Source organism: Apium graveolens, chromosome 2, assembly GCF_009905375.1.
Source record: "Apium graveolens cultivar Ventura chromosome 2, ASM990537v1, whole genome shotgun sequence".
Taxonomy (NCBI): domain Eukaryota; kingdom Viridiplantae; phylum Streptophyta; class Magnoliopsida; order Apiales; family Apiaceae; genus Apium; species Apium graveolens.
This window is the reverse complement of record NC_133648.1, coordinates 312,271,145-312,282,521: the sequence shown is the minus strand read 5'-3', so window position 1 is coordinate 312,282,521 and position 11,377 is coordinate 312,271,145. Positions and strand designations below refer to the sequence as shown.

At 34.6% G+C, this 11,377-nt stretch overlaps 1 protein-coding gene across 1 annotated transcript; it reads left to right on the top strand.

Annotated features, from left to right (window-relative positions):
• The first annotated feature begins 3,192 nt into the window (after positions 1-3,192).
• Positions 3,193-5,155, top strand: LOC141708752 (putative UPF0481 protein At3g02645). The gene has a single exon (XM_074512519.1). It carries the CDS (start codon positions 3,326-3,328, stop codon positions 5,036-5,038), a length of 1,713 nt encoding a protein of 570 aa, XP_074368620.1. The 5' UTR covers positions 3,193-3,325; the 3' UTR covers positions 5,039-5,155.
• The last annotated feature ends 6,222 nt before the right edge of the window (positions 5,156-11,377 follow it).

Below are 11,377 nucleotides of genomic sequence, written 5' to 3'. Positions count from 1 at the left end.
TTCCATCGATTTTGCTTATTAATTTTGTTTTGTTTGATTGCTATATGTGTAGCTAAATTAGTCCAGTTACCTGGAAAGTAAGTTTGTTCAAGTCTTGGATATACATGTGATTAACTTATTCTTGCTAAATTTGTTCAATGTATATAAGAGGTTTTGGACAATCAAACAATCCTAAGTTTGAGGCTGCCCATGTCTTTGCGTTAAGTACATTACATTCTAGAGAGAGTTATAGGCGGTGTGAAGCTATTTCCAGATGTATAGATGCTGTAGTTCGTTCAAATTATCGTCTGTAATGTTTTCTCTCTTCTGTTAGCTTAATGAAATCTTAGCAGAACGTTCAAGAAATAGAAGTCTGGTAAGTAATATACGAAATTAACAAGCTTAGGGAGAAACGAGGAGTTTCTTGACATGAACGATAGATAGCGAGTAACAAACTTAGGGAGAAACGGGGAGTTCATGTCAGATCCCAGGATCAATACTTAATTTAAATAAAATTACAGTTCTAACAATCAAATTGGATTCTTAAGCTTAAAAAACTGATTCGCTAGGTAATAATCATATCAAAATTTTATTTTCCGGTTAAAATCATAAGTTAAGAGTTCATTTCATACTGACCACTAACTTAAATCATATCCCCAAATAGGTTGATTATGAATTGCATATGCAAATACCTGGTCTGTGTTTCTGACTGAAATAAGTTTTATTATATTTTTCAAAGTTTCAGACTTCCAGTGGTATAAAGCAGCAAAATAGGTTGTTTAACAGTAGGACTTCACCCCATTCGGGCAATATTTGACAAAATTTGGACGTTAGTTAAATTTTCAAATTATTTTGGTTTGGAAATGTAAGAGGTCTGTAATCCTATGGCAGATAGTAAATCAAATGTTTACGTTTGATTCTACCACAATTTGTCTAGGATCTAGGTCACCGAGATACTGATTTTGCAGAGCTGAAACTGTGCAAACATCAGCTGTAAGAGGAAAATTACAGTATATCAGAAGTATACAGAAATGATTAAGCCTCTTCATTCTTCTGTGAATAGCTTAAGATTGACCCGGATGATATTCTTGTTCTTTTTTAAAACGTTAATGCTAGTAGGACGAAGAGAACTGAGCTATATTACCAGGTCTAACCAAGTAATGTAAATCCACCCATATCTTATCCTTAGCAAGCTTTTTGAACCCATATCGTATGTTAAGAAGCGTTGAGTTGTGGTACACAATGAATCGGTGACAAACGCATATGATATGCATGGACCTTTTAGGCAAAGATACACAGTCGTTGTCAAACTCCCAGTAATGGACACACAGCACACACCTTTGTGCAGTGATGCACATTACTACATGGGATGATTTTTTGATTTCACACGAAAATACATCTTTTCTTATACACCCCTCGCCAGAACACTAGTCACAAACGTGTGATTTTCTTATCTTTTTTGTCCAACCGGTCATCAAAATACCCAGTGCCTTCAATTTTTTTGAAAGATTTCGAGCATCGTGTGTATATTTTATGTACATGGGAGTATTCGATTTGATTTAAAATTTAGCGGGATCCCGGGGATCAAGACCAGCCCTTGATACCACCTAAACTTGGCAAAATATGGATTTGGTTTGGTTTTGGATCGTTAATATAGATTTGGTTTGATTTATGAACCAAAACTATATTTTAACCATATTTTGTTAAATGTGGTATCAATTTGGTTTGGTTTTATATGGTTTTGCATTGAAATATGGATTATCCATATTTGTGATAAATATTTAAGATATACATTTTTTTAACTTGTGAAGTTTTGTTTAAAAAATGATATTTCCAACTCTAAAAATAGAGGTCATTTGTATTTTCCTTTAAATTAGTAAGCAGTAATAAAAATGTACATTTTTAGAATCTAATTACAGTAATATTAAAATTAATCGTAAAAATGTAGATAATCACATTTTACTTTTTGTTTGTTCAGACTCTAGTTATTTGATCAGTGTATTCACTCTAATATATATACACGATATTTATACATATATCACTCAATATAAGCAGTTGTGTGGGGCCGGAGACGGAAAAAGCTAGAGGTGCCGAAAAAGAGAAGTGAAAGGTTGGATGTCAATCTGGTTCAAATATGATTATCACATTTTCAATCCATTTTAGTAGAGAAAAGTGTGATGTGAGACCAAACCAATCCAAATTCAAATATGTGATTTTTTCATGATCCAAATTTAAAATTCTGGACGGGTTTGGTTTGGATTCATGGTTTTGCAACCATTTTGCCAGGTCTAATACCACCACATATATAGTTTTACATGACATGTAGCTTAGTCTTTGTTATGCTTCCGATTTTATAACAAGAGAAGGAAAATAAGGTAAGAGAACAGGAATGTCAAAAAATTTAATAGAGCTTTGTGTGAGTGCTTCGAGTTATATATGGAGTTATATATAGAAGAAGAGAACATATTCTATGGAGCAATCATCCCGAGAGCCTAGGAAGATTTTTTTTCCAGGTACATACACTTGCCCACCCACCTTGTTTTTGAGAAAGTTCGAACTTTCGCAAATGGAGTGAGAGAGATACTACTAACACCAAGTGATGTTGAGTTTAGGAAAATATTTTTTTTTTTAATTTTCAGGTTAATCGAGATGCATGTAAGCTGTCCTAGACATCAGGTTATTAAATGAAAAGAATATCACCTAATCTATTCTAAATTATAGTATTTAAAATTAATATGTTTTTTTATGATTTTAGGTCAAAAACTTAAGCCAACTAAACTCATATCTTCTCTTTTCTGCAGTCAGCTTAAATAACCCTCTTTTAAGTTCAAATCTTGCTTAAACTTCATGGTGTTGTTATGTTATAATTTGACATAGAAACCCCTTAACCTACACTAAACCCATGTCTCAATCTAAACACAACAACACACACTTTTGCTCTTTTTTCTATGATGTTGTCTGCCAAATAATACAAGCGTCGTGATACACACACATGCGACATTATTGATTTAGCCTTTGGAAACAAAACTTTATCAGTGCTTGTCAATTTCTAATTTTCACAAACCTTTCTGCAATGACGCACATGATAAAATTACATCTCTGGACAAGACGACAGTTTAACTCGGTCTGTGTTGTTTCAAACACCACGAATTGAAATGTAAATATCAAAAGCCTCATCTTCTTATCCTTTTTTTTTTAAATTCATACCACAGATTCACATTTCCATAATTCCATCTCTATATAAGTCGGTTGTTGCATTGCTTATTTGTGTCACCAGCTTACAAGTTCGCTTCCTCAGAATATACCCCCTCTGCGACTCTGTCCTCATTTCTAAAGTATTTGAGAAATGTCGAATTCTTCATTTACTTCCGCTACTCAGACTATCCGCTCAAACAACAATACACATACATTTAATGAACACGGATGGGTAGTTCAAATTCGAAAAACTCTCGAGGAACAATTCGAAGAAGATAATAACGAAATCCCAGTTAGTATCTTCAGTGTTCCCACAACCCTCATTTGTACAAATCCTGATGCATATATACCTCAGCAAGTTGCAATAGGTCCTTACCATCACTGGCGTCAAGAGCTTTACGAGATGGAAAGGTACAAAATTGCGGCTGCTAGAAGAACCATGAAGCATCTTGCATGCTTTGATACCTTTCAAGAAATTGTTGATCAATTTCAAATGCTGGAGCCAAGGATTCGAGCTTCCTACCACAAGTACCTCAATCTGAGTGGCGAAACTTTAGCATGGATGATGGCCATTGATGTGTCTTTCTTGCTTGAGTTTCTTGAAGTTTACGCAAGGAAAGAAGGCAAGTTACTTTGCAGGGGTACATCAAGATTAACGTCCAATCTTGTTGATGCTGCAGGTAGGAAGTCAGCTCATATCGCAGTCCTAAGAGATATCTTAATGCTTGAGAATCAAATTCCTATGTTTTTACTAAGAAAAATGCTTGAGTTGGAACTGGGATCATTAGATGCAGCTGATGACATGTTGCTTTCAATGTTAAGGGGTTTATCAATTGAGCTATATCCATTCAAAACACCAGAAGAATTACCAAAGCTTCTTATCGAAGATTCTGCTCATGTTCTTGATTTCTTTTACCGCCTACTAATGCCAAAGGCCTTTCGATCATCACAAATTACTGAGGGGGAAGAATCTCATGGAGTAAACGAAGAAGAGGGAGAAATGAAGATTGACGAGGAATCACAGAGTAATGTCATGAGGTTCTTTAATGTGATATGGAAAGGCCTGTCAAAGCTAAATATACATCCGGTACGTTTTTTCAAGGCATTACTTAACTCTAAATTATTGAAGGTGTTATTTAAGTTGCCATGGAATATCATCACAAAACTTCCGGTGCTTAATATGTTAAAAGAACCTATGGAAAATATGTTCATGCGGGAAGATAAAGAAGATTTGAAATCAGAGAATGACAGCGTAGTTCGCCCCCCATTAATCGAGGAACTTACAATTCCTTCAGTCACCGTGCTATCCAAAGCCGGTGTGTGCTTTGTCCCGAATGATGGTGGAATTTGCAGCACTCAATTCGATGTAAAAACACGTACTCTGAGCCTTCCCAGAGTAAACTTAGATGTCAATGCTGGTATTATCATGAGAAACATGGTGGCATACGAGTCATGTAACGCGTCAGGGCCATTGGTTTTCACCCGCTACACGGAGTTTATGAATGGAATTGTAGATACAGAGGAAGATGCGAAATTTCTAAGAGAAAAAGGGATTATCTTGAACCGTTTGAAGAGTGACGAGGAAGTGGCGAACTTGTGGAATGGGATGAGTAGGTCTGTGAAGCTGACAAAAGTGCCCTTCTTAGACACGGTGGTGGAAGATGTGAACAAGTATTATAATGGAAGGTGGAAGGTTAAAGCTGAGAAATGTGTTCGGCGTTATGTTTATGGTTCATGGAGGGTTCTTACAGTGCTGGCCTGTATTATGCTTCTAGGTCTGATGGCTTTACAAACCGTCTGCTCGGTTTATACTTGTTCTCGTGTGATTCGCCAATATGCCAGCACTGATGAGTCTGCTAATTAACCGCATTTTATTAATAACTTGTCTAGATGTACAGGGCTTGTGCTCAACTGAGAACTGTAAAATAACAAAGCATTCATATGTAAAATATTCGAAAAGAATGCATAACAGATGTAAAATAATTCACATAACCAAGCACCCTAGCTACTTCATATCATGTATTAGCATTCATATGCCTGACATTTCACATCTTTATATATGTATAAATATATTAGTCCCAAGAAGCCTAGCTACTTTATCATATGTCCCTTCATTGATATTTCACATCTTTATTAATAACTTGTCTAGATGTATGGGGCTTGTGTTCACGTGATAACAATTGTTTTACGATTTTAAAAATTTGTAACAACAATATTCGAAAAGAATGCATAACAAATGTAAAATTACAATAGCCTCGTGCTTCTGATATTAACTTGGTAGTTATTAAAAGAGGTGGTCCAGAGTAACTTGAGGCCACAACTTAATTGATATCAGGTATGTTTGAATTTGATAAAAAAAAAGTTTAAAACCAATATCTCTAGAAATTATATAAAATTTTAAAAAAATGTACAATCAAATATATGTCATACCATGCCTTCTCCAATCCAACTTTAACTTCTTCTACCAAAATCTTAGACATTTTCTGGATTCAAAGTCTTCAATTTAAAGTTTACAGGGACCAGAAAAACACATGGACCCTTAACCTTGTACAATTAAATAAATATATGGTAAAATGGACCTTATTTTCGAATTAAAAAAAATATAAATGAATGTATATATATTCCGAATTTTTGAATTTAAGAGATGAAAGATTCTATGTTCTTATAATCGGTGCTTCACAATTTTAGAAGAAGTATACAATAATATATGGTTATGATATTTTGTTGAACTTTTTTAACGATCCTTGAGTGAATTACTACATCCGTAGTTGCGAGTTGCTATTGCTAGAAGAAAAGTAAATATTTATGATCAATTTGTTTAGATTGAGATGAATGGTTTAATGGTCCGAAAAGAGAGATATAAATAATCGGATAAATTGATCATCAAAATTAGTTATTATTAAGAAGTGTTGGATAATTAAAACAAACTAAAATTATATTCCATCTCATTTTACTTGTCACCATCCCATTTTACTTGTCACTTAAATACTTGTTACATAACTATAACTAAAATTCATATGAATTTTAGCCTTACAATTTTGGTACAAAACAAGGTAAACAAGGGGACGAGGAAAAAATAATGAAAAAGATAAATATCCCATATGCCAGAACGCCACGTGCTCTGGGTTTCACTGACAGAGCCCGGAAAAAGTGGCGTTCTGTGCTTTTTTTGCTCTGGGTTTCACTGGCAGAACCCCGGAAAAAGTGGTATTCTATATTATTTTTGTCCAATTTTAAATGGATGTGCCATAAAAATGAACTGAATGTAAAAGTATCCAATAAAAGAAACAGAGCCCGATAGATATGAGTCTTGGATCGAAAGTAAATTAAATGATTATACCTATGATCAATGAGATGTGATCATTAGTCAACAAACACATCAATCTTAATGCATTATTATTATTATTATCTCTTAATAATAATACTCGACTAGGGACCTTTAAGATTAATGATACTGTTCTCACAATCTCATTTCTAAGTCACGTGTTTATAGATATAGAATTCATATCATATTTCAAGGATAATTATTAATCTAACATTTATATCGCAGTAAATTAAGACATAATAAATTATAAAAAAAATAATCGATAGAACATAAATATTAATAATTCAAATGTCGTAAACTAAAAAATTATAGTATTGTATTTAGGGCACAAACACTAACAATCTCCCACTTGTACTAGAGCCAATCACCCATGTATCTAATACTTATGAAACTAGTATCACCATCGTGCTTATCCTGCGACAAAGCCTTAGTCGGCGGGCCTGCAAAATTATCATTAATATGCACTTTACATATATATCTTCTTGATCATTAATAAGGTGATATCGCCTAAGCACATGCCCAAACAGTCTCCTTGGCTATTTTGAAAACATCAATATATTCGGCTTCCATTATAGAATCATCAATGTTCTTGCTGTGAACTATTCCAGCTAACATCACTTATATTTAGACAAAATACAAACCATACATAGACAAATAATCATCCCCGTCTGTCTAAAAATTAGGTTCATAAATTAGCATCAATGTAACTCTTTACAACTAGTTCCCTATCTTCTCCATACACCAAAAAATAAATCTTTAGTCCTCTTTAAGACTTAAGAATATTCTTGACAACTATCCAGTGACCCTCATCAGGATTAGAATGGTATCTGCTCGTCATGCTCAAAGCATACGAAATATCAGGACAAGTACATATCATTGCACACATTATAGATCCAATTGCTGAATCATATGGAACTTTCTCAAACGACCCTTATCATCTAATGACTTAGGGGGAAATTATCCTTTAAGATTACCATCCCATGAGGCATCGAAACATATCTTTTTTTTTGCCTCATACATCCTAAAATATTGTAATATTTTATCAATGTATGTACTCTGATTAGGTCGATTAATATCCTCAATCTATCTATATAGATCTTGATCTCTAATATATGAAAAACATCGCCTAAGTCTTTAATCGAGAAAGTATTTCTTAACCAAGTCTTAACAGCTTATGAAGAAGGTATGTCATTCCCTATTTGTTATATATCATCTACATATGATACTAGGAATGCCACATGGCTCCTACTAACCTTTTTATAAACACACATTTCATCTTCGTTTTGAACACAACCAAACTCTTTCATTATTTCATCAAAACAAATATTCCATCTTCTTGAGGCTTGCTTCAATCTATAAATAGATATAAGCAACTTATAGACCATCTTAGAAAATTTTGGATCAACAAAACCCTCAGGTTATATCATATATATATCCTCTTCAAGGCTCCTATAAAAGAAAACGATTTTGACATCCATTTGCCAATCTCATAGTCAAAGTAAGCAACTAGTGCTAGCAAATCTCATGAATTTGTTTGAAACCTTTTGCCACTAGTCGCACCTTATAGGTCTGTACTTTACCATCCATGTCAGTTTTTTTTCTTGAAAACCCACTTGCACCCTATAGGTTTTACCTCTTTGAGTGGATCAACTAAAGTCAATACTTTATTTTGATACATGGATTCCATCTCAGATTCAATGGCCTCCAGCCATCTCTCGGAGTCTGGACTGTTCATAGCATCTTGGTAGGTGAGAGGCTCGTCATTATCCGTAAGCATCACATCACCATCTTGAGTCAAGAGAAATCCATAACTTTTCTCGGGCTCATGGTGAATCCTACTAGATCTATGAACAACCTGTGTTTCCTGAACATGATTACATTCAACATTTTGTTGTACATCCTGATCTTGTTCCAACTCTGGTTTAATGTTATCATGTGGTTCTCAATCTTCACCGAGATGTATTATCCTCCCACTGATTTTCTTAGAAAGTAGTTCTCCCTCAAGAAAAATATCGGTCCGAGCAACAAACACTTTATTCTCGGAAGGATTATAAAAACTATACCCTTTAGTCTCACTTGGGTATCCCATAAAATAACATCTATCTAATTTTGGTCCAAACTTTTCAGAGGCTAAACGTTTCACAAAAGCTTCACGTCCCCAAATTTTCATAAATGACATGCTATGACGTCATCAGTCCATATCTTATATGGAGTTTTTGAACCGCTTTATCAGAATTCAGTTAAGTGTATATTCAGCTGAATCTAGAGCATAACCCTAGAAACTGATTGAAAGATCCTCTTGACCCATGATCAATCGCACCATGTCCAACAATGAACAATTTATCCTCTCAGAATCTATATTCCATTGAGGTGTTTCAGAAGGAGTAAGGTGTGATACAATATAAAACTCCTTCAAGAAACTCTTGAATTTGAGCCTTAGGTATTTTACTCCACGATCTGATTGTAGAACTTTTATACTTTCCCCTGTTTGCTTTTCTACTTCATCCTTACATTCTTTGAACATTTCAAAAGAATCAGATTTGTTCTTCATAATATATACATATCCATATCTACTGATGTCATCAGTAAATATTATGAAATACTAAAAGCCACCCCTTGCTATCGTCCATATTGGACCGCATACATCACTATGTATAAGTCCTAATCGTTCGATGACCCTTTCACCTTATCAAGTAAAATAAACTATAGTTATTTTTCCAATGAGACAAGCTTCACATCTTCCGTATGATTCAAAATCAAACTTATCCAAGTATCCATCTATATGTAACTCATAAATGCGTTTCTCATTAATATGGCTTAAACGATAATGCTAGAGGTAATGTTTGATTTGAGTCATTTCAGAACATATAAATTATTAACCAATTGTGCAATATTATAAGCCTTATCATTGAAATAGAATAAATAACTGTTGTTGTCTAATATTTGTTTTTGGTGATAAAATATGAAAAGGTGCGACAACAGCTCATGCATCAAACTTGCTTTTTGCTTCACTTTTTGTTAATCTCTATCACTCTAATTCACCAGGTTCGTTTCTTTCAATTCTATTTCTCTACTTCTAAACCCTAATTATATTTCAATTACACCTCTTTATCATGTAAAGCTCACATCTTTATATTCATAAACACATCTTTAACATATCTTTTTATGTGATTTGTGTTTAATTTTGTTATTGATAATAAAGACCTAGTGAAAAATTCTCCCCTCTCCATGACCAATTCTGTCTCATCTTATGATGAGTTTTTTCTGTCTCATCTTTTGGTAAGTTATCTTTTAGTTTTTTCATCTATACGTATAAGTTGGTTTCGTTTTCTCTATTTTATTATGGCTAGTTCATCAAGGGTTAAGAATCTGGAGGAGGCGTATGCTAATCTGTCGTTGGATGGTAATGATGAGGATGGCCTAATTCTGGAAGGTATCCCTGAAAATGATACTAAGGAAGGGTTAGAAAGGTGCTTGATGGGATGTTTTGTAACAAATAGGAAGGTGAATTTCATGGCTATGCAAGACACACTATCATCGATTTGGAGACCTTTTTAGGGCGTGTTTTTGGAGGAAACTAATCAAACAAATATGTTCCTGCTTAAATTCTTTCATGATCGAGATATGCAAAGGGTTTTAGAGGATGGGCCATGGGCATTCAATCAACAGGTTCTTCTGCTTAAAAAATTCAATGTGGATGAATAATTGAAGGATATTAAGTTATCAAATCTGTACATGTGGGTTCAAGTGTATGATGTCCCAATTGGTTTCAAATCAGAGTTTGTTCTAAAATCAATAGGCAATTTCTTAGGGAAGTTCTTGGAATCAGGCCCAAGAAACTTTAAAGGAACGTTTAAAAACTATTTAAGAATCGGGGTAAAGGTTGATATCTATTGTCCCTTGAAGAGTCAAATGCGTATCAAGAAACCGGGGGGAGAATGGTTGTGGATCAAGTTTAAATATGAACATCTTCCATCCTTTTTATTTTACTGTGATAGAATAGGCCACACAGAGAAATTCTGTGAAGACTTGTTTGATAACCCTCAAGGACATGAAATAAGAAAGTACGATGGCTCTCTTCGTGCACCACTTAGGAATCAAGGTCCAAGTAAAGAAAATCAGTGGTTACGGGGAGCAGATGGGGAAGTTTTAGCTCCGGTAAAGGTGCACGAGAAGGAAAAGAATGAAGACTGGAGGAGCACAAAAAGGATAGGGGCGGTAATTACACAAATGATGGTCGCAATCCCAGGAAATCAGGAGAAATAGAACTGCAGGGCAAGAATAGTGGAGGAGATCAGGTAAAGATGGTTACAGTTGGGAGCAAAAATAATTTGGAACTTTTGAATGACAGGCCGGAAAAATATTTTGCTGAGTTAGAGACATGTGGGCTAGGTACGGAGGGGATTTCAATCATAATTCCAAAAAGGTGTAGGCTTGAGGAGCCCAATTAAGATATGTCGGTCGAAAAATATAACACATGGGATACAGACATGACAAAGAAGGATAATTTAATTGTCTCAGATCCAAAAAACTTGATTATGGTGTGCACTGCTATGTAGTCCCGCCCATTCATTATGAATACTTTAAGTTGAAACTGCCGAGGGGTGGTCCTCCCTTGGAATATTCAGTTCCTATCGGATGTAGTTCATCAAGAATAGCCCATGGTTATATTCTTGTGTGAAATGATAGCTAAGAAATAAAAAATAGAGTGGGTGCAACAGAAGTTAGGATATCAAGGTATGTTTGTGGTTGAGTCTATAGGTATGAGTGGGGGACTAGCTTTGCTTCGGAAAGAAAGCGAGCAAATTGAACTGCTGGGGTTCTCTCAAAATCATATTGATGCAAAAGTTAACATGGGAAATGGTGAGGCATGACGTT